The sequence below is a fragment of the Photinus pyralis genome, unplaced genomic scaffold (genome assembly GCF_008802855.1).
Source record: "Photinus pyralis isolate 1611_PpyrPB1 unplaced genomic scaffold, Ppyr1.3 Ppyr1.4_LG6, whole genome shotgun sequence".
NCBI lineage: Eukaryota > Metazoa > Arthropoda > Insecta > Coleoptera > Lampyridae > Photinus > Photinus pyralis.
Window position 1 is genome coordinate 30952451 of NW_022170663.1, and position 26972 is coordinate 30979422.

Genomic DNA, 26972 nt, shown 5'->3' on the forward strand with positions numbered 1-26972 from the left:
AGCGGGGGGCAAATTAGTCTAGAACCGCTGTTGCCAGTTTGTAGCACAAAACGCCGTTAGACATGATTTATAGCCTTTTTCAGAAATGTCTCCCTGACTATAGCATTTTTTTCAAAAATGTAATTTTGGTGTTCACGTCTCACAGACAGTAATTCACGCGAGTGCCAGCTAAGCAAATGTATATTGCCCGCTATACGTATGTGCACATACCCAGTGTATTTTGATTTATTTCAAAATGAAAATTTCAGCATGATGCAATTACAACAAATTAAAAAAAAAGGCCATATAAGCTTTATTACTTTAATTTGTATCATGTTGAAATTTTGGTTCATTATTTTGTAACTAATAAAACTGTCCTGAAAATTTCATTAAAATTGATGGAAATATTCTGGGGGCTTAGTTACTTATGGCGGCCACCCTGAAGTGGCAGCACAGACAAGAATGTTAGGATTGAAGTGGAATAGAATCAACAGAGGAACAAAAAATGGCAGTATAAAAATTCAAAAAATGGAGAACCAACAGTTAAGATGATGTAACCATCAGAGATGATCAGGTATTAAAACTTAATTCATTGAAGTATTCTTAAAAACGCATTTTAAAATAAAAAAATTAAATTATATATTTTATTAGCGAGAATTTACACATTTACGCTTCTTTCTTTGGGCGTTGCTTCTTGCCACGTGGAGGTTTCTGAGAACGGAGTACAGCACTTGCTCTCCTAAGAGCAGACTGCAAAAAAAAGCGTATTAGTACAGAGTTAAGTACTACAACAAAGAAGTATGTACTCAATGTACTCAGATAAAATTGTCTTCAAGGCCGTCAGAGATCTTGGTGATAATAAAAATCATCATGACAAAAAACAAAAACTAACTACATGTTAAAAAAGCAAACTCTCACCTTGGTCAGTTCCATTCGGTACTTATTGCAGTTCATTAATCGCTTAAGATTGTGCAGTGATCGCCTCGGTCCTGACTTCATGGTGGTTTTCACAACATTCTTAGCAGGACAAAACTGAAACAAGCAACAGTGACAAACCCAAATTTCAAATAAATTCGTAAAAAGAATTAGAAACAGTCTCAGTCTGGGTGGGTGATGAGATTGTCTTCATGCAAATCCAGAACAATATCAATCATCATATATAATAAAAAATTAAACACAGTTTTTGAAGATGCATACCTGTTTCTTCTGCTTCTTATAAACTACCGTGAATCCTTTCTTATCGGGTGCATCGACAATGCCGACGGCTTTCTTATGCACTAGGCCGCTGTACTTATACGAGCTTAAATTCGTAAGATTGAAAGGCTCCTAAAAAACAGTCGTGTATAAAAATACCAAGTTTCATACATTAACACCTACTTACAGCACTGAAGGGTTTTTTAATGTTACGTTTTTTGATCAAAAACGCGTTGTTGTTGCGGATCATGCCCCACACTAGCAGTGGCGAATAGGAAGTCATCTTGTCTATGAAACAGATTAAAATTAACACGTGGTTTACTAGGGTTATATACAAATTTACTTCCAAAATCAGCAATTTTAGTATTTTAACAAATTTGGAAATAAACAAACAATACGTAAATTAATAATACGACTATATAGGTCTAAATGTAAAAATTTACGAAAGGTTACACACATACCTGTCCCTTATCGACCAACGAAAAGGAAATACGGCCATTTTGCAAACAACAGGAAGTTTTATTTTGCAAACAGCGCCACCTAAACAATCACGTTAACCAACATCATAACGTGAAACTATTCCAACTTTCATTTTTTAGACTACATAGGGTGTTCGTAATGTAATGTATTAGAAGACTTATTTGTTACAAAAAGTAAAAACCAAACGTTAATGGTTCTGTTAATTAATTATTTCAAATGTGGAATGCTCTTTTAAGGCAGCGTTTGTAAACGGTAGGTACCTATTATGGTCACACAAAATCCAAGAAATGTTTTATTTTAGTAGGCTCTGGCTTCTCCTACCCATATATCTACTTTAATATTCTTTTTCTATTTTTGATAGGTTCTCTATTCCACTTTGTATTTCTCACTTGAATCATTTTATTCACATGCGCTCTGTTACTGTTATACTTATACAGACTAAACTAAATCATCGACTATATATATATATTTATTCTGATCACTGCTACTAATTTTTATTTTTCCGCACCCATACATTATGGGTAGGTGAAGTATTGTTTTCATCCCAGGAAAAAGGTTATTGTTCCCATGATAACTCAAAATATACTGGGACTTTTTGCAGGCGTATTACTTGCTGGTTCGAGAAGACACCTATTAATTTTCAGACCGGTGGGGCATATCCTTCTGCGCATGCGCAGTTGTAACTTTCTTATTTATGAACCGATCTTGCTGAAATGTTTACAGTAGCACTTTTTAATAAAAGCAAATCGATTGACTAAGTATAATAAATATATGAAAAGCCTAATATAATTTCCACACTCTGCATTTTATTAGCGCCGAAACTTCTATTATTCTATTCTATTAAGTCAGGTGAAGCCATATTCAGCAGCGGATTCGCTTTCACAATTTAAAGAGTGTTATACCTACAATTGTAGCGCCTTACCAACTGCAATCCATGTATACCCATGGACACCTTTACATTTTTCTTTCTTGGTTTGTCAGGACCACACGATTTCAATACTCAAAAATAGAAAGCATAAAGACGTACAAGTTTATTTGACTTCTCTTATATATATAACACAGTATTGCACTTAAGTTAACTTAGGGACAAGGCAATTAAAAATCTAAATCATCACTTAAGGATGTCTGGGTACCAGGTGTAACTCTACAAAATGGACAGAATCCCTTTTGAAGTACTTGCAGCTCAAAGTCATCCACGTGAAAAAACTAAGATCATTCTAATAATAATTTAGAAAAAAAACAATATCATACATACCTTAAAGCAATAGCAACAAAGAGTGATTTGAACATCGGGTATTAGGTTACGATAATACTGAAAGTGCAAAGGTGGATTGCGTTTACACACTAGCACGTTTGAACTATCCAAGGATAACAAAATTTTCCTACCAACCACGACTGGTTTGTATTTACTTTCGTCTTTCTACAATATTCATTTAATTCGAAGTAATTAAAATTGAAATACTTACATCGTAATTAATTACCTTTGAGGTAAACGCCTCGTCTATGTCATCGGTATCGAAATCTAATTGCAAAGTTTCGTGTGTCTCGCTTATCTCCTGCTTCCCTTTACTTTCGGCACTCGGCGGCGTTTCGATTAATCGTATCGCCTCCAAGTCCGAAATGTTGTCGTCCAATTCGAATTCGACCAGAGGCAGAATTTCTGCAAGTTTAAGTTAGTCGAGGAACGTTCGAAAATGCGCTTACCGAACGTTACAAACGAGTATATAAATTTGTGTCCGCAATTTACGCATCGGTTGCTATTAGCGGCGAGCGGATTGTAGGTGGAGCATCTGTAACACATCGGTAGAAGGTCCTCGGGATCGCTGTAAGCCCTAGCTCGTGCGGCGATGGTCGAAATTTCGACTTGCTCTTGGAACTTTATTGGTATTATGAGTGTTTGAATTTTATCGAAGAGTTGTTTTGCTAGTTTGTTGGCGCCCAACGATCGCGATTGCTTGGCTAGCGTGTACAATATAGAGCTTTCTTATATTAAGGACGCAATCGTAACAACAATTTTAACATACAATTTTCAGGAAGGCATTAATTTTTGTTTTTTGTAACACATTCATTCGAAACGGAAACACACTAGAATTTGACCTCGTTGTAAGTCTCATTTCCATGCTCATTCCACAATCACCGCCGCCTGAACACAAAACAAATAAGTTTAATGGTAATGGCATTTGTCAATTTCTTCTGATTTTGTCTGATTCAGATTCCTGGTGCAAAAAAGTGTAGTTGCATTAAAGTGGGGGGCCATTTTTGACTCTCAATGCAATCCTTTACTAGCGCAATAGGTGGTAATACAAATGTTGCAATCGTTTTGAGGAATTTCCATTTAGCTTAGCTAACATTCAGTAGAGGGTGGATTTTATTATTTGCCAAGGGAAGGTACAGGGTGTTAATACAAGTTAGGGTATACTTTAGTGTTCGTTGCGTCGTTAGAAAAAAGTGGAACTTTCCATACGTGTGGGTAGCTTTCATTTGAGATTAATTTTATTAATTAATGTTAAAATAATTTAGGGTGTTATATAACTTTATACATGTACTTTTATATTTTAACAATTCGCAGGAAAGTGACATCCAAGTTCAATTATGATATTTGTTATCGGCTTGTATGATGGGTCGAGGGTTTTGATTTATGTGGCGGCGTAATATACTTGCTGATTTGTTTGAAGTGGTATTTTTCCACCATTTCATTGTATAAATGCCAAATGTGATTATTTTTCATAACTCTCGAATATTTATGTTATTGGAACACTGTTATGTGATGGGTCTCGAACCGTACTTTGTATGCAAATATTATACCTCTGCAGTATATAATGAGACAGGTTATGTTCTAGCCAAAGGCGGGCGCCTGAACTCGAACCATGAACAAAAACCCCAAACATACCATGTAATATTGTTGTGAAACAAGAGAATTATCAAATGTTTACCCAAAAATTCCGCGAACTGATAGAATCAGTTTCATAGTATTACAAGCCAATACACACACTTAATTTACCTGCAACACAAAGACAAAGGATACAATAATGAAACACCCTTTGGCTTTTCATTTGCAATCTGTGCCATCAGGAACCGAGAAATATTAAATAATGCTTCAGGCATGTATGAGGTGAAGGGATCTTCTAAGTATCGATGAATTACATTGTAACAATAGTAGACTTCGGCCAGGTGCTCGTTCTTGTAATACCCATTTAACATTTTCTCTTTTTTCTTATTGCTACAAATAAGTACATAAATAGTTAGGTACTATCCACTAAATTAGCCAAGCTAACTGTTTTTAAATGATTAAATATTTTCTTTAATTTTGTTTAAGAAGATTCCTATGAAACCAACTATTTAGTTACATTTCAGTACCAAGGAAGTTCAGATTTCTTACAACAGGTGTTGAGGGACTATCGAGGCGCACGTAAATTACCAACCGGCACGCTCACAGTGACCATATAGCAGTCATGGGCTTATGAAATCAGAGCAGTACGCCATCTAACATTTATCTTAATCACTGTAGAAATCTGCCATTTTCTTGGTACTGTACCTATTAGCTGATCGCATTATATAAAAAATCTGATCCATTTGCAGTGTTAAATTTCTGTGGTATTAGGTACTTCTACCTTACATTATTCGCAAGGTTACTGGGAATTGAGTGAAACATAAAGAAAAAAAAACAAATGCCCTGCGTTTAATGTAATATTCAATACCAAAATTGATACATACTCTCCTCTTGATAAATCTAAACACTGCTCCGCCAAAATCCAATAATAGTAACCAGCATCCTGAAATCGATTTTCAGTAACCGCATTTTCTGTTAGTTGTTGCAGAACTTTAAACGCTTCGTCAGGGAGGCCGGCGAGATAAAACGCTAAAAAATATCGGCGACAATTACGCGATAATTTCCATTTGATTGTACCTTTTTGAGACTGAACGAACTTGTCATTTTCTGCGAGCCAATTCGCGTACGGTACGTAAACCATCGCCTTGTACTGCGGTTGAATTTTAACAAGCGCGAACGCCTCTTCCCACTGCTTGGTGTCGATGTGTAATTTCAAGACGGCCTCGGAATCACCTAGCCGTCGGTAAATTTCTGCAGCGCTAGTTGAGTCGTTCAGGCGTTTTAAATGCTCTGCTATTGATATTAGCGACGAACGATCGGTTTTATCTAATCGACGTCCAAGATCGGCCAATCTGAAAAGGACTCTCTTTTTGTTTTTTACACAATAAAGTCGCTGCGAGCTATAAAGGCTACCAAGTTAAGCAAGTTAAAAAGTAATCGTAAACGATTTACATAAAGCGCATTTTCACTTGCATTCATTTCCCATTTGTAAGATGCAACTTTTGTTAAAATCGTAAAAATCCGGCCACAAATATGAAAGATAGCGTTGCACATGGGCAATCCATTGTTGACGTGCTACTTCAATTTCAGTTTATGAGAAGAATTTCATTTCAATGTTTTTCTAAATAAGAAAGTTGGAACTGCGCATGCGCAAACCTAAATTTTGAAACTAATGTTAGATTTTCCTTTGTTCCAAGCGCCTAAATATCAAATTTCACTTAAATGCTTCCATAGATAAAAAAAAGTTGGCACTGCGCATGCGCAAAATAAAATTTTGAAACTGGCGCTAGATTTTCCTTTATTCCAAGTGCCTATGTATCACATTTCATTTAAATTCTTCCATAAGTAAAAAAGTTGGCACTGCGCATGCGCAAAGCCAAATTTTGAAACTGGCGTTTGATTTTCCTTTATCCCAAGTGCCTATGTATCAAATTTCGTTTAAATTCTTCCATAAATTAAAAAGTTGGCACTGCGCATGCGCAAAACCAAATTTTGAAATTGGCGTTTGATTTTCCTTTATTCCAAGTGCCTATGTATCAAATTTCATTCAAATACTTTTATAAGTAAAAAAAGTTTGCAATTCGGTTTATAAATGGTCGAGATGCGAAAAGGGCACTGTGAATTTTGAATCGATTCGATTCAACTTTTGGCATTGCGTATTATATTGCTAAAGCTATGCCCATATTGAATTTCATGCAATTCAGTTCATAACTAACGGAGATGTAAAAGCGATCGAACATTTCTCAACAAAGTTATCGTTCACACGGACAGATAGATGGACAGACAGACAAAGAAACAGACAGACAGACCAACAGGCAGACGACAGACAGCAATGCAAAATTATAAACGATCTCTAGGATCGTTAATAAACGGCAAAAGTGTAAAATTATGGAACATGTAAAAAACGGTTTTTTGTTTTTTTTTTACAATAACTTTTTTTGTAAGCGGTACAGAAAAAATTCCTTCCTTGGTACAAGACTCGACACCATAACGAACCAAATAGCGAAAAAAGTAGAACAATAGCTCTTAAGGTAAAGAACTAGTAGCGTCGCAAAACGAGCGGACGGACGGACGGACAAAGTGGCCACAATAGCGCATTTTTTTTATTTTTGTGGAAATGCGCTAAAAATATATCCCAAATAGATAGCAGTACATATTGCTGTGTTATTTCGTTTGGCAGGATGAAATTTTGGAAATTTTAATTAAGATGGACAAAAGCGGTCTCCTTATGTAATTAACTTTCATAATTAAATTTTTTAATTTGTCGTTGGTCTATTGTAACGACATGGAAATTATTACTGTCATACGAGAAAGCGGTCCAGGTTGTTTTTGTTTAATTTTTATTTTTATTTAACGTAGAATTTCCGGGGATTTTGTTTGCTTTTATCTGTTATCAATTGTAAATGCTTAATTTAATTGACGGGTGGATGTGATTTATCGCCTTTTCTGTGGAGTTAAAAGAGATGAATTTTTATTTTTCCTAGTATTAATGTCTGATAAGAATTTGTTTAGTAAAATTATTCGACCTCTATTAGTTTGGCCTTTTTTCGTACGTAGCAGCTAGCAGGGATAGATTTTGTTGTCAACTGTGTAATGATTGGTTGTAATAATTTAGATTTTCGGAAGAAGGGTTTCGCTTTAAATAGGATTTGAACAGGGATAGCGTCGCTTTTAGGCACAGTCATCAAAGAACTACGCTTCATTGAAATTCAAATCAGCTTTAAGCCAAGTTCAGAGCCCAAGTGCGGTTAATTTAAAATTCGCTGTACGCACAGTTTACGCAGTTACATCTTGTTAGAAGATTTAAGTCAGTTTTTTTTGGTACGTGCAGCATCGAACTACGTTTCGTTGAGGAATTTATTTCGCTTCGTGCCGTTTCCATCGTGGAATTTGTCTGGAAGCGACGCCGGCTAGTTTGAAGTCAGGGCAGTATTACGTTTTTGAAGGTAGAAGAAGTTCCGTTTGCGTAGCCGGAAGCCGAGTTCGCGGCTAATTATTATTCTACATTTCACGTTTGTTCGTGCTGGAGGATTGCCCTAAAGTTCTGACCATTTAATAAGGTGCTTCAAAGAAAAGAGGTTGTCGGACCCCTATGCGTGTGTTTTCAACGTGTAATCGTTGAATTGAAATTTGTAATTTGGTGTTTTGTGTACGGATATCTGTTAATTGGATTACCTTCCCGGACATGTAATGTAAGTAATTAAGTTTTAATTTTAGTCTTAGTGTAATAATTGTTCATTTTTCTTGAGTGTGCGTTAGAATTAAATCGCACTTTTATCTTTTTTCTCTCATTAATTTCCGTGTTTCATTCACAACGACGTCTTTTCTAATTTACTTGTTTTTGTTGCATGCTTGCCCAAGGTCCATTTTAATTATTAAAAATTTCACTTGGAGTTTAAGGTATTTGTGTTAAATAACAAAAGTAAAGAGCTAGCTAGGGTTTCGTTTAGGTGTTTTGTGTTCGGTATTTCTGGCCTACGGACCAGTACACACGGCATTATTACTTGGCGCCCAACGTGGGGCACACAGTATTATTATTTGGCGCCCAACGTGGGGCACACAGCATTATTAGTCAAAGTGGCACAGTGGAAGTATAAAATGATCACTTTAACGACAAGGGTACATCAAGTGACACAAATAATTGTGCATTCTAATGACATCTGTCATTCTTATTAAAAATTGGACGCGTTACACGAAGCAAAATGATTTAGAACGGAAAGCAATTACAAACGTATTTGATGTGTAAACAAAAGTTATCTGCGTTAAAAGTATTCCCGACACCGGACACACAATTTGTGCTGTATATGTAGTTGATAATGCTTTTAAGATTTGCATCATTTTGAAAGGAAGTCTAAGTGCATCTTTAGTTAGTTAGTGACCTACAAGATGTCTGTAACGAATACTACTTTGATATTTAGGTTCTTTGTTTTTACCCCTCGTTTTACCCTCTGAGCTCAGAATGAATCAAGTGTTCATTTGTTTAAGGTTCGAAAGGGTTCAGAGGAATAGAGGTACTTACTGATCTGTCCAACCTTGCTCGCCCATTATCTCAATCGCAGCCTGCGTTTCACCGATAGACAGAAACATTTCAACTGCAGCTTTGTGTTCGTTAATGTTTTTAGCCCACTCCGCTTTCTGACGTACCAAACTGACATTATCACCCGCGCCTAGGTACTCTTGGGCAAGATCAAACATACGCAGATCAGTGTACATGGCGAGCGCCCTGTTTTCCTGTCCGGCTTTTACGTACAGACGCGCTGCTTCCTTAAATCTACCTCTGTAGGCCAAAACATCGCCAATAAATACGTCGTTATTATTTTCGCCCTTCTCTTGTCTCTCCTAGAAATCATTTGATCATGAACCAAAGCAGCCCTGTACACCACTCTTACCTGTATATCGCCAATCAACTCAAGATAATTATAATCTTGTAGTTTAATAAACGCGAGTTTCGCAACTTCCAATTCCAAATCTTCCAAGGCCGCAAACGCTAATTCTTCCCAATCGCCATTGGTAACTCCTAAATACTCAGATTATGCCTGTTAACTTGCCATGCGCCAAACTAACCTAAACACGCAATCTTATGAGCTTCGTTGTACATCTTTTTTTCGATATACTGATACATTGGAGCGCTTAAAGGCAATTCAAAGGTCGATATCGTAGATCCATTCAAACAAAACACTCTCGATCCCGTCAAACCTACCACAAAACCCACAAGCTGCTGTTTGTGGGCTGTAAATGTGGAAACTTTAACTGAAAGGCAGTTATTGCCACTAAAAGCGATCATGTCCTCGTAATAGCTGTTCCAAACTGCACTATTTGTGTTGGGTTCCTACGGTAACGCGACCAGTAACATTTGTTAGTTTGTAAAGTACCCACCTGAAAGTATAATTCTCCGTTGTGCGAGTCGAATACTTGACAGAGACCGGTCTCATCCACTACCGCCAGTTTTTCTTTGTTGCGACTTAAATCTAAACACCTTACGGCGGCACTTACAGTTACTTTTAATATTGGGAAAGAGTTATCAAGGTGGATTTGCCATACCTACGAAATGAGCTTATTAATTATCATCTGCTTTGTTATTGCAGCTCTGGGGGGGGGGTTTGGTGAAACCCACAAGTGTATAAGCCCTTGTCCAGAAGGAGCGAATTCGCCGCGCGTATTACGTTAAATTCGCGCGATGCTTTTATGGACGCGAAGTATAAGCCAAAGACGATTCGCTCCATCTGCACAAGGTCTTCACTATTCTAAATATACTCAAACGTTGTTACAATTTGATGTGTAAAATATACTAACCTCCCCGTTCTTTAAACCCACTATGAGACCCTCCTTTGTAGGTAAACCACCAATAACTTTAATATATCTAATGGAACTGTCAAAACTCCAATCTCTTTCTTGAACACCAGCAAACGTCAAACTTCTAAGCTCCTTCTCCTGGCAAATGACTAGATGTTCGGCACATACCACCAGTAAACTACAATCCAATCTACGAGTAATTTTCTCTTTAACACGATAGTGCATATCGTTGACATCCTCCGAGTACAATTCGTATATCACTATACGTTCTGGCAATTGCACCTACAACAAAAATACAACACATGGGTCAATGTCAAAGATATCTTATGGAAACTCATGTTATGTCAGAAAATACCTTCTGTGGGACATGGCATGGACCGTACACAACATCACAAAAATTAAAGTGACTTAAAACTAGCGTGTCCGTTAATAGCAGCTTTAGACTGGTTTCGTGGTCGGCATTTGTAACTGCAGTATCCATGGATACTCGCATAGTTTGATTTTAAGAACCAGAAGAACCGAGTGGATAAAATCTATTTGAGTTGCGTAAAAATTAGCAGTTTGTAAGTTGAGTAAAAAAAACTATTAAGTTCTAGCAAATTCGAATTCGTGAAAAACAATTTTATACCTATCCGAATAGGCGAAATGCAGTGGATTACGGGACGAGGAAAACTTTTTAGCAGCCTGATTCGTAGCAAGGTCTTTTATTTACAAGTGATAAAATTTACGCGAAGGAACATTTTCGAGTAGGGGAACCGCTTTTCAAATAAACTGAGCTTAAAACTCATTCTGATAAGCAAAGAATTTCTTTTTTTTTTTCAGATTGCTCATAGTAACGGCTAGTTAAAAGTCAGTGTCCACAGTTGAGTGACGTCATTGGATACTGCATTGTGCGATAGATACAATTTTGTATGCAACGGGATACCTACGGCAAGGAATTTGAAGACAATTAATCGGTGCAATTACTTGCAACCATCCCTAGTGAATAAATTGGGCAAAATTAATATCAACGGACAGCGAAACATTGGCCTACTATGCCTGTATATAATTACGATCTCGAGTACATTCGCGAAATTGAAGTCGGTTTGCTTGGATTCTCCTTGAAGTTACCTGTTTTAGTGATCACTCTGTAGATGAACACCCAGTATCTAGAAGCGTTTTAAGTTGGGTGCTTCGTTATGAAAAGTGTCGTGTCGAAAGTATTTCTGTTGGTTCTTGATGATAGAAGCTAAAAGTAATCCATTTAATGAGTTGTGTTACAACCGCCGTTATAATAAACAAAAATTGTAATTACTTAATCTGCTGTTTGCAACCGTTCCCGTCAAGATATTTCAATTATGTTTGTTGAGTCCAAAATCTCGTCATTTAGAAGCGCGTTAATTAATTTAAATTTTAAGATCAAATTACAGATTTTTAGAACGTTTTAATTTTTGGATGTAGATTACCGAATACGCTGTGTCGGCTGGGAAACCGTCGATCCCTCCATGCAATAGTAAAAGGTAAAGCCGTTGTTTAGAGAGGATCTTTTTTGCCTTTTGCATCTTCGCAATTTATACGTTCATATGAGTATCGTAATTTTTGAGATTTTCCGTATAGTTACTTGGCAACCATACCGTATTTAAATCATCGACCTTTTTACCTTTGGTTGAAAAGAACATGAGTTTCCATAAGAAGTGTCTCTGTACAGTGTAGGCGGTGTGATACGTACGGCAAGGCGATGCTTGTAAATTGCAATCTTCCTTATGAGATCTCGACATTTAATTCTCACTTTTTGTTCCGTGAGCAAATGCTGTATGATAACATCGGTCATATGCTCTCGAAATGCATACCTCTCCTTGTAAAGGCCGTGAACCGTGTTAAAAATCAATTGGTAATAGGCAATTGTACCATCTTGACACCCTACCGCCTGCAAATCACCGATCATCACCTGACAAACTTACATGACGTGATCATTACAATGAAATTAGCACTCGGATGCGCTGCACAACACCAAGCCCAAGAATGCTGCTGATCACCGACCATCCCAAGCTTGATGCCTTCGCGTGTATACAAGCAGCACGTCTTATTTGTACCAGAAATTAATAAGTACTCCCCATTGGGAAAGTAGTGCACTCGTAAGGCGTCGAATCCCATTTGTCTCTCTTTCCCTATTAATTTACCCCCCAACGTGTAAAACGATAGCGTGTTACTCCAATCGGTAACACACAAAATATCGGCGGGGTCGTCCTTGGATGGACTCCACGAAATTGCCCAAATTGAGGGGTTACCGGGCCGTTCGATTCGTCCCTTCTCTTCCCCATCCTAAAATCAGCACATTTAAAACAGAATAGATGGAGGGATAAACCGCTGAGGAAGTTTTAGTTTACCGGGTGGCCCAATAAGACTGTTCCTCGGCTATATCTGGGAACCGATCGTCGTATGATTTAGGGGTAAAAAAAATTATTGGATAAATCGGTTATGAAGAATCGCTGGAAAATATTTTCAAGTTCTAAAAATGACCACCAGAGGGCGTAACTGCCATCTTAAATTTTCAAATTGCATTTTCTTTCAATTTCTCATAATAAACTAAACATTCTTTTTTCACATTTTTAAAGAGAACCAGTTTATCTATCATTTTCGTAAAAATAAAAACTCAGTTATTTCAAAAACAAAGATGGTGCGGGGCGTTCAATTGTTTTTGCAATAACCTGCTTTAACTTCTTTAACTGCTAGTTTTGACACTATGATCCAAATTCCTAAAAAAATCCGAGAAAAAATCAAATGGAATGATATGACTTTTTCTTTATGAAAAAGTAGCCAAACAACACCCAAAGAGGCCAGTGAAAACCGATTTTCAAAATATCGTTCCTAACCTCAAATATTGGGAAAATGAGATTAACTAATTAATTAATAAAAATGCTTAAATTGTATCCTATTTAACGTATTTCCGGTATTTGTCGATGGCGCAAAAGATTGTTTGGAAAAGGACCATACACTTTTAGGTAGGCCTTGGAAAATTAAACAAATGAAACCATCGCCGCCAGTATATTAAATGCTTCTTGGGTAGAAATCGGCATTTTAGAAAAGATTACAAATTCAAAAAACTGCACTTTCTGAATGCGCAAACACAGCAGAATAATTTACAAATTATGGCAGTTATCATTTTATAATGCATCGTGCGCATCGTGTTTCATTTATTTAATTTTCCAAGGCCTATCTAAAAGTGTAGGGTGCTTTTCTTTCGCACCATCGACAAATATCGGAAATACGTAAAAAGTAAATTTAAGATACAAGTTAAGCAATTTTATTAACTAATGAATTAATCTCATTTTCCCAATATTTGAGATTAGGAACGAGATTTTGAAAAACGGTTTTTACTGGCCTCTTTGGATGTTATTTGGCTACTTTTTCATAAAGAAAAAGTCATATCATCTCATTTGATTTTTTTAAGGATTGTGGGTCATAGCGAGGGTCAGTGTCAAAACTAGCCCCCTGGCGGAAAAGGATTCAACTACATTAACTATATTTTGGTTGATTCTCATTGCCCAAGGAATGCTCTTTTCAACCATACCAAATTTGTTAAAATCGGTCAAACAGTTAAGAAGTTAGAGCAGGTTATTGCAAAAACAATTGAACGCCCCACACCATCTTTGTTTTTGAAATAACTGAGTTTTTGTTTTTCCGAAAATGATAGATAAACTGGCTCTCTTTAAAAATGTGAAAAAAATTGTTTAGTTTATTATGCGAAATCTAAAGAAAATGCAATTTTAAAATTTAAGATGGCAGTTACGCCCTCTGTTGGTCATTTTTAGAACTTGAAAATATTTTCCAGCGATTCTTCATGACCGATTTAGCCAATAATTTTTTTTACCCCTAATTCATATGACGAACGGTTCTCGAGATATGGTCGAGGAACAGTCTTATTGGTACAATTTAAAAAAAATTGCAGACAAGTAAGCATAATAAGGGATATTACACTAATTTTACCAATATTGAATCTCTAACATAACCGAGACCATGAAGGTAAGAGCCGAAAAGTTGGCACACCCTGTATATCCGACCAGACATAAAATATTGCAAGAAAGTTCAGCTTTGTTTATGAATAAAAAAATGGTTTCAGGTAGGAAAGATTAAAGAAAGGGCAGTGCAAGGAAATACCGAGAAATGCAAGGAAGTCTTGATTAAGAAGGAAATAGAAGAAAGCAGTTAATCCCTCAGGAATAGTATTACCTTATTTCGTATGGAAATCATACCGTTTCCCAGCCCCAAAGCTAAATACAGACCGTCGTTCGTCCACGAACACGTATTAATCCGACTTGTAACTTTATGCTTTTGCACCGCCTTCTGTTCCGCAGTCCAAAAGGCAAAATCGGTAAGTGCGCACGATGCAAGCTGGTTCGATACCGGATTATACGACAGGCACTGAACCGCATCACTGTGACTATACTTGAGTAAGCCCAGAAGTTTGTTGGACCAAACTATAACGGTTTTGTCGGCACTGCCACTTGCAAACTTCTCACCGTTTTTCGCATAAGCGACACAATACACCATATCCTTGTGGCCCTTTAGTGGTTGTATTAGAGCTCCATTGCCTGTATCATACACCAACACCCGATTACCACTGGCCACAACAAGTTGAGTGCCCTCAGGGTTGAAGCACAAGTCATATATACTGAAAGAGATCTATTTAGTTTATTTGAATTTGAAGATACTCTTACCATTGCTCGACTTTGTCACTGTCTTGTATTTTGTCAACCCATTTAGGTAAAGTTCGCATTTTTATTGTGTAAAGTTGAGCTTGTTCATTTCTTTCATAGTCTAAGATTTATGTTGTGTTCATTCGTGTTGACGGTTGCCTTGCCAACGTGAACTATGTTTGAATTTTAAATCACCTGTTGCGCTTACTCTTTAAATCTTAGGCAACACATCATGCATCAGTGTACCAAACTGAACTGCCATTCGCTATTGGCCAAATGATTTTGATTTATTGGACTCTGAAAGTGATCGTGCGCGTCGCACTTGGAAACTCCCGCCATTTTGAAATCGTTTAATTCAAAAATCTGGAGTTTTCCGAGCGGAGGTCCATATGCATTCGAAAATGCACATATTTGAGAGTACAAATCGGTATTTGTTCATGTTTCATTAATAATTTGTTATATAAATCATTAGAATCTTTGCGCCGTGTCTATTATCTTTTATCTCAATTGTAAGTTAGACTGTATTGTCTATTTTAGTAAAGCCATTGTTTAAATACTTTATAGTTAAACAACCATATGGAAATATTACTTGAACGAAATAAGTAGTTCTGGTCTAGAAAATCCAGTTGGCGCTACTATCGTGCTCTAAATAAGTAGTGACAGTTTACGACGAAAGGTTGCGCTTTATCATTACAGACTTTTTAGTAAGGCCTGCAAAAATCGTCAACAGATGGCTCTCCTTCAATGTAACCCGATCGGCTACACAGCGTAACTGAGGCGACCTTGAGTAAGAATGCAAGTTGTAACTCTATACGGCTACGATTATACTATATAAACAAAACGCTGATGTTTAGTTCGACAGCAAATTCCTTTTGCTTTACTGTTAAGAGAAAGAGTCACATATTTTATTTAATCTTTATTTGTCACATATTTTATTTAATCTTTATTTGAAGCTCTAAAGTAAAGACGGTTTTTTTTCACTGCGCTTATAATAATTAAATTACGTAGGTACCTATGCGTATTACTTGTTTTACCTATTGTGTGTTTAAGCGAATTCGCATTTATAATAATTTTTGTTCCGGGGTGAGTTGGTTGCGTTCAAACAAGATAAATTACGATAATTAAAATCTGGTAGCAAATTTTGCTTTAAGTTTGTATTAAAAAAAGCATGCGACGGTGCAGTAAATACACTCTGATTTCAAGTCCCTACAATACAATCCTGTAAAAGGTAAATCGTAACATTTGCCCAATTTTTTTGACGTAATGTGGATTATTCACATTTAACGATCCTCGAGATCGTTTATAATTTTGTATTGCTGTCTTCTGTCTGTCAGTTCAGTGTGCACGATAACTTTGTTTAAAAACGTCCCATATCCCTTTGAAAATTTTAACACAAATCAGAAAGGTCGTTATTGTTTTTCAGCTACGTAGAGGTAGACTATCGAGCCAAAAACAATTTCGAAGATCGTTCGGTATTCATTTGTATGGGAGTTTACCCAGAATGTATGGATTTTATTATAAAGTCTTTAAACAATGCTATTATTAGAAGTCGAAAAAAAGCTGAATTCAATTGAAATGTATTTCGTTACCTTTATACCTATTATTATTTGTTCAAAACTCTAAATTACACTAATTTATTAAGGATCTTCAGAGCCTTTATAGTTTTGTATTGTCCGTCCGTCCGTGTGCACTATAACTCTTTTTAAAAGTGACCGATCATGTTGAAATGGCGTACGAGTAGATACTTTGGACATTAAGGTCGTATCGAGGGTCGGACGCTATTGATTTTCAGGAAGCTGGCTCAACAGGAACAAAAGTTATAGGACTTCGAGTGAAACGGGAACAGGAAACACTGTGGGCTCAGTATAATAGAAATCAACATATTTTCATTGCCTAGGTCATGTATCGAGTTCGGACTGTCGCTAGATTATTCCCTGATACTTAGATGTGTAACAATTCAATATTCTTCTCTGTGGTCTAGGTCAAAAGTTTTAGAGCAAAATGTACCCAAAATTAGTCTTCACACATGAATTTAGAGTTGTAAAAGCTTTCAATGCCGGAAACATGAATTTGATGTATTTTTATTGACCATATGTATTCTGATCAAATCATGTCAAAATCGTTATTCATGCACCAAGATCGTTGGGAAATAGACCAAGAGCATTATTATGATGCCCTAGATTCGAATTTATTTATTAGTATTTTGCAAGGTTGAAATAAATGGACGTTAAAAACGTGGTGGACCGAGTTAAGGATCCTTCAATATTTAGCACTAATCCTTGAAATCGATTGGTGAAGGATTAACGTCGCTGTTTCTTTTCGTTTTCAAGTTTAGACGAGGAACAGATGGATATACGAACGAACAGACGGGCGGACAAAACCATCACATTTCATCACACATCACACAGCAATTTCTTTTGAAAAATTCCTTTAAAAGGAAACCGCGCGTATATATGCGTTAGGTCCACTTGTACGTTTTGCCATCATTTTCTGGAATATAATTACCAGTGGTTAGAAAAACAGTTGTGACATGGCTATTAGAGTAAACAACATGCAAAAACCATCAAGTACGTGGAAGTAGAGGTCAACCAGGCCCTATTTTTTGTCATTGAGATATTTTCAAAGAGTAATTTCGTTCGAATTTTTTCAAAATGTGATAATTTTAGATATGTAATTTCTCTGGAAATGGCTGATGGTGGCAATTATTCATTTTAGAGAACTTGTCTAAATTTTACTGAGCGTTTACTGAGCGAAATTTCGGGTTGTGTTTTCTAAAAGTGACAGTTCTCATTATTGACTACTAGTTAGGTAATAATGTCCACATTATTAACCACTTTGAACAACTGCCGAGAAAGCCTACTTTACAAGTGGAAAAAAGGTTCACAATCATGTCATCAGACGCTAGTAGTGAAAAAAATCAATTTACTGGTAGTGAAATCATTTATCAGAAATGAAAAAAATTGCATCGTTTTTCTGGGAATACGAGATTATCAAAGAAACAATGCTTGTTTTGTCTTACAAATTTGTTGCATTTACACAGAAAAATTGCACATAGGTTCCTTCTTCTGTACAAATAGTAATTTAGAGAGATTTCCAATGTCCATCGTCACTGCAGTCCGCACTTTGTCCGCGTAAAATAGCTTCGGCACTAATGAATCATGAATCCCGTCGCACCTGGCAACACTTTGCAGTAGCTGTAGGAAAATGGCGAGGGCTGTTTTTCTTAAGTGATAATCTTTTTTGTAACTTGCATACAAACAAATAGTTATGCTCTCATCATGCACGGTTAATAAGTAAGTAACTGTAATTTCATTTTTGCATGCAACGGCAACTAATACAAAAGAATGCAAGTAGGTACATAATCACTAAAATTTCTACCAAAATGATGATGGTTTAAATTCAAAGATATTTTGAAAAAAAAAGAATTCGCTAAGTAAACTTGGCAAAATGGAACTTTATTACTGAAACGGCAAACGTATGCAGTCTTTTATTAAAGGGATAATCGTCTCGTGGCATATAATGTAAGATAGCTGTAACTTGATATACCATCATTCTAAACAATGACACCTTATATATCTGCTTATCAACACCGACATTCCTCTAATGTTTTTATACTTTATCCTTGTTTATAAAGGAATGCGTAGTCAAGTTGTGATCCTCAACTGTTTTAACGTACTTTTGTTTGTTATTAATAGAGTACACCACTTGCCGGATGCAAAATGTTGAAGGTACAGGTGTATCAAAAGAAATATAACGGCAAGTATTTTTACATTGGATCTGTTCAACTATAAAGTATTTAAACAATGGTAAAGCCTATCTATACCTACGAGCAGTGGCGGTCCCAGGGGGGGGGCTGTAGGGCCCCCCCATTGTCCATTTTTTTCATCAATTTTGTGTCGATTTCCATTATGCGAAATTTCTTTTATTTTTTTCCGTGTTGGGACAAAGTTCCCTTTACCAAATCCTGGGACCGCCACTGCCTATGAGTAATTATACCTATGAGTAAAAAATTACTCGTAGGCCTATAGATATCCACTGACTACCTTTTCTTAACTTGTTGAGTATCAATTCTCTCAGGGAACCTCGAAATGGGGTAAATAACAATCCGGAACAAAGATAACAAATTTATGGGGAAGGTTAAAGGTTTTCTGATCTTTGTTCCGGATTACCTTTTTTTAACAGTTTTATAAACCTGACTGTGTAGTTCAGTAGTAAATCGTTGGGCTACATGGGTAGGATGTCCGAACCCGAGCCGAGGTAAGAAGATTTCATGTGTGGCAGAGATGGGAATTTTCTTAGATCAGTTTCGAGCATTCCGCCGGCTACTCCGAATTAGGTTTTCCTGCAATTTGAGTTTTCCTAATTCGTAAGGTAAATACCGGAGTAGTAGACCTTCTGCAGGGGCACCTCTAAAACTTTTTTTTTCCTTCAAGGCGTCGACATCTTGGTCATTGGCCTTTTTTTTACTTATAGGTACCGCTATCGCCAATCATCACTACTCTAGGTATATGTATAATATGTTAAATCACAAAACATTATGCGGGACACTCTGTAATTGGGCGAAAGCCAGTTGAGGGCTTAGAACAAGAGGGACAATAAATAAATAAAAATAAATAGATGGAATTATATTTGGCGTTTTAAAAGGTTTCGACTTTTGGACTTTTTAGTACACGATATACCAACCCGACGTGATATTCGCCGCCACCAGCCACCCCAACCCAAAAATGTAAATAAACCGCTATAGCGGATCTACAAAAGCGGCAAAGCACCTCGGTTTGACGCTACGGAGTCATTGGATTTGACCCATTTTCAATAGACTTGTTACATGTAGCATGTAGGTCAACTGTGCACAGTTTGGAACGAATCGGACCAAGCGTTCGGCAGTTCGTGTTCACGGACAGACAGACGGACACCATCGACTCCCCTATATAAAGCTTACAGCGCAAAAAGATTGTGAAAGAGACTAATTATAGAAACATATGTGTAGATAAGTGTAGGTACTGAACATCAATATGTTCAATATACAAAAGGCATATGTATGTACTTACACCATTGATTTATAAACATTTGTGAACAGTATACAGAGTGGCCCAACGAGAAGTATACAGAGGGCTTTTAGGGTATTAAATTTAGAAATTTCGAAAAATCCTCGAACACGTCAATTTTGTATTCTATTGATTCGTTTCGGGGATAATTCGCGTTTGAAATGGTTTTTTTCTAAACCAAAACAAAACAAATGCGATCTAAGTCAACTTGTATTAAAATTTTATTTTGACGCTTCAATTTGTTTGTTAAACTTAAGTGAACCTGTCAGTTCTCCGAAACGAATCAATCAAAAGCAATGCAGATTAGTAATCACGATTAAATTGGCGTTCAGATAATGTGCCATTTGCGAAAGGATTCCATTTAAAATTTTAGGGGTTAAGCTCCCTACGTAGAGGGATGAAGACTTGGGTTCGTGATTTGTATTCCAAAAGTTGTCCGTCCCCCTCGAATACAAAATTGACGTGTTCGAGGATTTTTCGAAATTTCTAAATTTAATACTCTAAAAGCTCTCTGCATACTTCTCGTTGGGCCACTCTGTATAATGTTTTATACGCAATAAGTTTGGGAGAATTCGTATAAGTGCATAAAGGCAATTTGTAGGCTTTAAGAAGTCAAGAAGAAATATCTACCATATGTTAGCCAAATGTCGTGCGGCGGCTTGAGAAATAATAATAACGTAGCAAATTTTAACATTTGGTAAGCGGGCACGTGTATACCTACCTGTCCTTCAGGGGATGATTTTTTACCATCAATAAAACCAAACTGATATTTCCAAAAATTCGAATCGCAGCATTCGCAAGCCCTTATTATTACATCCATTTTCTGGTTCGTTAGGTTTGATACAATTTTAAGTTTAATGCTAAAAACGTATTTTGCTCCACTACGATATGTCACCGGAGATTTATATCACAACGCTAGAGAAAGTAGACGGGCGAGATACCTGCAGACAATTTATTCACCCCTCAAATTTGTGCTAAAATTGAAAAATATTACCGGAGGCTACTTTTCGGTGATGGAATCTGGAGAATTATAATTGGATTGCCTCGATGATGTCGTAACACGTCTTTAAATGTAGGGTGTCAACGACGTTTGAAAACTTTGGTAATTGCTATTTGTACCGTCAAAGTCTAAGTAAAGATTGAAACATAGTAAATAAAAATAATTCAATTAACTTTTCAAGATACATACAAACTCGCTCACAAAGTATTTGCATGGCATACTACCTAAATAACCCAGTATTTTTAATAAATTATTTCACGAAGAATTCAACTTCTAATTGCCTGTCATTTACAGAAGCAACTTGTTACACAAAAGTATAAATAGCATGAAATATGTAAGATCGATTGAATTAAGAAATCTTAATATAGAAGTAGGTAGTCCTTAAAATTGTATCTTCACGTTTCAACGCTTAGCTTCAACCTGTAACGGGAGCTCGTTAACATTTTTTAAGTCGATTTTTCTTAAATTTTTTTAGATTTGTAATTAGGACACATGCGTGTAGGTTCGTTTTTATTAGATTTTGGTAGTTGGAATGATTTTTAGGGATGTTTCTCCACAGTAAGGGTTGAGAGATGAATAAATTAAAGGTTTCGAGTTTCTAAGTATTGAGTGCTGTAAAGTATAGAGAGCCAAAATGTTGTTTTTTTAAAACTCTTTAGTAAAATCGTTAAGTAAACTTTCTTCATACAACAAGTGTATGTTCAAATAGAATGTAGAACGGAATTAAACAATTCTAACAGTACAAGCGGACTTTTCCTGGGAGTAAATCTAAAGTTTAGAGTAGGTAACGATTCAATCAATTTAGAAATTCCAATTCGAAAGCCAAATTTTCAAAAGCCGAATTAGAGTAGTTTGAATTGCACGTCGCTGAATCTATTTGGATTTGTAAACTTCGCCTTTTAGAAGTCCCCAAAAATGGAAGTACAGGGGAATAATATCGAGCGAACGGGATGCCCTTAAGGTGGATCCAAGTGTATCTATCCAAACATTCAAAGTCTAACTTGAGATTTAATGAGACCACAAGCTCAAGATATTTGGATTTTCCCTAACAGCATCAATTAGCCACTGTCAAAATTCTTATGTTTAGGAGAAAGGCAAATGGTTCGTGATTGTTTAATTAATTGAATGTAGACTACTATTAGATGTGCGCAGTTATTGTTTTTATTTAAATAGACAAAAACATTTTCAGTGAGTTAATTTTGCAGCTGTGTTCTTTATATACAATTTTCTTACCTTTAGTAATAATTTGTTAGGCCTTTTTGTAAAAATGGACCGGTGATGATGGGATAAGACAATAATTCAAAACACTAAATGTGCTTTTATTCCAAGTGTCTATGTATCCAATATCATTTAAATAAAATGCTTTCATAAATAAGAAAATTGGCCATGTTTATGCGCAAAACAAAATTGTGAAACTGGCCTTAGATTTGGTTTTATTTAATGTGTTTATGTATCAAATTTCATTCAAATGCTTCCATAAATAAGAGAGTTGGCACTGCGCATGCGCAAAACTACATTTTGAAACTGACGTTTGATGTGCTTTTATTCTTTCGTGCTTATGTGTCAAATTTCATTAAAGTATCTTCACAAATAAAACATTTGCGATTCGGTTCATAAATGGTCGAGATACGAAAATAGAACTGTGAAAGTTTAATTGATTAGACTCAACCTTTGGCATTGCGTATTAAGTATATGGCTAGGCTAAGCCCTTGTTGAATTTCATATAATTCGGTTCAATGGTTCATAACTAACGGAGATGTCAAAAAGGCTTTTCTTATTTTTTGGTTACATATAAACTTCGACACTAGTATCAAAGAAGTGTTTTCAACACTAATAAATTAAACAAATATAGCAAATGAGCTCCTGGGTATGTCTATAGCATGTGCAAAAGCAAAACCAAATTTTAAACCATTAATTGCTTCCATAAATAAGAAAGTTGGCACTGCACATCCTACACAAAACCAAATTTGGAAAATGGCGCTACATTTGCTTTCATTCCAAGTGGCTGTGTACCAAATTTCATTTGAATACCTTCATAAATAAGAAAGTTGGAACTGCGCATGCGCAAAACCAAATTTTGAAACTTGCGTTATAGGCCAGTCATATTAGACAATTATTTTGCCAAACTTCGCAAAAAATACTGTAAAGTTGCATTTTTAATATGTGGTTGGGGTCTACGTAGACGGTATAAATCTAGATTTGCAACCCTCAGAAACATGAGCCAGCCGATGTACAGGGTGAAAATCGAGAAAATTTTGGACTTTTTCAGTTTTTCTCGAATTTCACCTTGTATATCGGCTGGATCACGTTTCTGAGGGTTGCAAATCTACATTTACACTGTCTAGGTTGTCCCTAACAACATACTAAAAATGCAAGTTTACAGTATTTTTTTGCAATGTTTAGTGTTTAAAATGACTGGCATATTAGATACATACATACGTATCAAATTTCATTTAAATCCCTCCATAAATAAGACAGTTGGCATTGCGCATGCGCAAAACGAAATTTAATCGTAATCGGAACATTCCTTTATGAGTTATCGTGCTAACGGACGGACGGACAGACGGACAGACACCGCAAAATTATAAACTCGCTAGGAGCTCGTTAATAAAGTAATTAAAGTGCGTGCAATGTGAGAGTTTGATCCCGGGAGTGCCAAGATTGGCTAGCGTCAAAGACGCACTACGTTTGCCCTTCGTAATTTCTGTGTGCAATCGGCTTCTTTGAATCAACAAGACCTGCAACGATCATAAATAAAATGAAAGCAAAACGCGTAAAGTATTTGCTTGCCAATTATGATAATCAATTTTCTTGAATATCAAATTAAAATAATTCCATATGGCAAACACGAAGTTATCCTAGCGAGAAGCTGCGATTAAAGAATCAACAAGTTAATACGCAATTAAATTAGGAGAGACCAAAAGCTACGCTCTAAAATTATGCAAAATAGCTTGGGCAATAATTAATCACCTGACTATGGAAATCGAGATTTAAGAAGCTCGTGAAGGTGGCAAGTGAATTTCAAATTTATTGCGTCGCCCCTCGCATTTTGGCACAACAAAACTAAATTTAATTATCCGTAAAATTAATATTATGGGCAGATTACCATTACAGTAATCGCGGGGCTTAAATTAAAATTGCGATTTTAAGGCTTCCAATGGGAAATCGGCTGTAAAAATACCAAAATTCAGTAATCCGTGGTTACACAAATATCAAATGACAAGCTATGGGGACTTGTTGCATTGATGATCATTTCAAAAGTACCTACAGTAAAATTACACGTATTAAAAGTTCGTTAGCTTATTTCCGGCGCCTTATTGTACCTAATCAATACGGTTGGTAAGGTATACTCTCCATTGTTATTCTTGCAGGTTGTAAATGTAAACATTTCGTTTCTGTATAGAAAATACAAAAATATGATTGTTATTTCCAAGTGTATAGGTTACCCGCTAATTTATACGGGGAGAATTCACAAAAGGGATCACGCAATCCTTTCACAGTTGAATGAATAAGACTATTATTGTTATCAGATATTGAGGCAATATTCACGGTGCCTTATTCTGGGGTATTATTTACGTAAATATTGCGATTATCCTAGCGATGAGTTAATGCTAATGAATCAGCATACGAAACAGTAGGATAGTTCTATTAGTGGTTTTCTGTGTTTGTGTAATGTCCGCAGGTATACCCTTTTTTTCAGTCTACAGAATGCCATTGAATCAGTCGTTAGAATTTTGCGTTTTCTTTTAACTTTTTAACTATAGATGACATGACTGTAAGAAGTTAATGTATGTTTCATCCGTGTGATACAAAATAATTGCGTATAAAATCGACAGAGTTAGTGTACCGGGTGACCCAATAAGACTGTTCCTCGGCCATATCTCGGGAACCGTTCGTCGTATGACTTAGAGGTAAAAAATTATTGGGTAAATCGGTTATGAAGAATCGCTGGAAAATATTTTCAAGTTCTAAAAATGACCACCAGAGGGCGTAACTGCCATTAATTTTAAAATTGCATTTTCTTTAAATTTTGCATAATAAACTAAACATTCTTTTCACATTTTTAAAGAGAACCAGATCATCTTCGTAAAAACAAAAACTCAGTTATTTCAAAAACAAAGATGGTGTGGGGTGTTCAATTGTTTTCGCAATAACCTGCTTTAACTTCTTATATAAATATAGTTAATTTAGTTGAATCCTTTTCCGCCAGGGGGCTAGTTTTGACACAAAGGACCCAAAATCCTAAAAAAATCAAAAAAATCAAATGGAATGATATGACTTTTTCTTTATGAAAAAGTAGCCAAATAACATCCAAAGAGGCCAATGAAAACCGTTTTTTAAAATCTCGTTCCTAACCTCAAATATTGGGAAAATGAGATTCGTTAATTAATTAATCAAAATGCTTAAATTGTATCCTAAATTTACTTTTGACGTATTTCCGGTATTTGTCGATGGCGCGAAAGATTGTTTGGAAAAGGACCCTACACTTTTAGGTAGGCCTTGGAAAATTAAACAAATGAAACACGATGCATTATAAAATAATACAATGCGATCAAAAATGAGTTGCTGTCGAGTCGCCTTTGGAATTTTTGTTTACAGGGGAAATCGTACTTAACTTGAACTTCCAAAGGCGACTCGACAGCAACTCATTTTTGATCGCCCGTTAGGTAACAGCCGTAATTTGTATATTATTCTGCTGTGTTTACATTCAGAGAGTGCAGTTCTTTTGAATTTGTAATCTTTTCTAAAATGCCGATTTCTAACCAAGAAGCATTTAATATGCCAATCTTACTTCAACTCCAGTAAAAGAATAAATCATCATATTTATTTGACTTTAGGTTCTATTGACACGGACGAACACCTTATAGAGGCAAGACAGTTTCAAACGTCACATTTCATCACAGTACTTTCAAAAATATTAAACGTGACAAAAATTTCATTTGCAACCAGTGTAATTACACCTTATAGAGGCAAGACAGTTTCAAACGTCACATTTCATCACAGTACTTTCAAAAATATTAAACGTGACTGTGTGCAATTATGCAATCAACCTTGCATATTTTGATATTTTTAGCGCATTTCCACAAAAATTAAAAAAAAATGCGCTATTGTGGCCACTTTGTCCGTCCGTCCGTCCGTCTGTCCGGCTGTCCGTCCGTCCGTCCGTCCGCTCGTTTTGCGACGCTACTAGTTCTTTATCTTAAGAGCTATTGTTCTACTTTTTTCGCTATTTGGTTCGTTATGGTGTCGAGTCTTGTACCAAGGAAGGAATTTTTTCTGTACCGCTTACAAAAAAAGTTATTGTAAAAAAAACAAAAAACCGTTTTTTACATGTTCCATAATTTTACACTTTTGCCGTTTATTAACGATCCTAGAGATCGTTTATAATTTTGCATTGCTATCTGTCGTCTGCCTGTTGGTCTGTCCGTCTGTTCCTTTGTCTGTCTGTCCATCTATCTGTCCGTGTGAACGATAACTTTGTTTAGAAATGTTCGATCGCTTTTACATCTCCGTTAGTTATGAACTGAATTGCATGAAATTCAATATGGGCATAGCTTTAGCCATATAATACGCAATGCCAAAAGTTGAATCGAATCGATTCAAAATTCACAGTGCCCTTTTCGCATCGCGACCATTTTATAAACCGAATTGCAAACTTGTTTACTTATAAAAGTATTTGAATGAAATTTGATACATAGGCACTTGGAATAAAGGAAAATCTAACGCCAATTTCAAAATTTGGTTTTGCGCATGCGCAGTGCCAACTTTTTTATTTATGGAAGAATTTAAACGAAATTTGATACATAGGCACTTGGGATAAAGGAAAATCAAACGCCAATTTCAAAATTTGGTTTTGCGCATGCGCAGTGCCAACTTTTTTATTTATGGAAGAATTTAAACGAAATTTGATACATAGGCACTTGGGATAAAGGAAAATCAAACGCCAATTTCAAAATTTGGTTTTGCGCATGCGC

At 36.1% G+C, this 26972-nt stretch overlaps 2 protein-coding genes across 2 annotated transcripts; both read right to left on the reverse strand.

Annotated features, from left to right (window-relative positions):
* Window positions 1-608: 608 nt before the first annotated feature.
* Window positions 609-1703, reverse strand: LOC116173902 (60S ribosomal protein L28). The gene is made up of 5 exons (XM_031491643.1): window positions 1635-1703; window positions 1361-1461; window positions 1177-1305; window positions 898-1011; window positions 609-729 (listed from the first exon to the last, which is right to left on the reverse strand). The coding sequence occupies exons 2-5, from the start codon at window positions 1454-1456 to the stop codon at window positions 646-648; spliced, it is 423 nt and encodes a 140-aa protein (XP_031347503.1). The 5' UTR covers window positions 1457-1461; window positions 1635-1703; the 3' UTR covers window positions 609-645.
* Window positions 1704-2669: 966 nt separating this feature from the next.
* Window positions 2670-15113, reverse strand: LOC116174323 (intraflagellar transport protein 122 homolog). Its single transcript, XM_031492225.1, has 16 exons — window positions 14974-15113; window positions 14486-14927; window positions 12233-12577; window positions 11985-12182; window positions 10277-10558; window positions 9860-10024; window positions 9548-9812; window positions 9373-9500; window positions 9003-9322; window positions 5561-5835; window positions 5368-5512; window positions 4679-4873; window positions 3358-3632; window positions 3120-3313; window positions 2909-3073; window positions 2670-2859 (listed from the first exon to the last, which is right to left on the reverse strand). Exons 1-16 carry the CDS (start codon window positions 15030-15032, stop codon window positions 2749-2751), a joined length of 3564 nt encoding a protein of 1187 aa, XP_031348085.1. The 5' UTR covers window positions 15033-15113; the 3' UTR covers window positions 2670-2748.
* Between the last annotated feature and the right edge of the window lie 11859 nt (window positions 15114-26972).

What these genes read in the sequence shown, in the direction of transcription:
- LOC116173902 (XM_031491643.1), bottom strand. Translation starts at nt 1,456, where the DNA reads ATGACTTCCTATTCGCCACTGCTAGTGTGGGGCATGATCCGCAACAAC. An exon ending in TTAAAAAACCCTTCAGTGCT is followed by an intron (nt 1,306 to 1,360) that starts GTAAGTAGGTGT and finishes ACTGTTTTTTAG; the next exon opens with GAGCCTTTCAATCTTACGAA. An exon ending in ACCGAATGGAACTGACCAAG is followed by an intron (nt 730 to 897) that starts GTGAGAGTTTGC and finishes TTTTTTTTGCAG; the next exon opens with TCTGCTCTTAGGAGAGCAAG.
- LOC116174323 (XM_031492225.1), bottom strand. Translation starts at nt 15,032, where the DNA reads ATGCGAACTTTACCTAAATGGGTTGACAAAATACAAGACAGTGACAAA. An exon ending in TCATAAGATTGCGTGTTTAG is followed by an intron (nt 9,501 to 9,547) that starts GTTAGTTTGGCG and finishes CTGAGTATTTAG; the next exon opens with GAGTTACCAATGGCGATTGG. An exon ending in TTAGATTTATCAAGAGGAGA is followed by an intron (nt 4,874 to 5,367) that starts GTATGTATCAAT and finishes ACTTATTTGTAG; the next exon opens with CAATAAGAAAAAAGAGAAAA.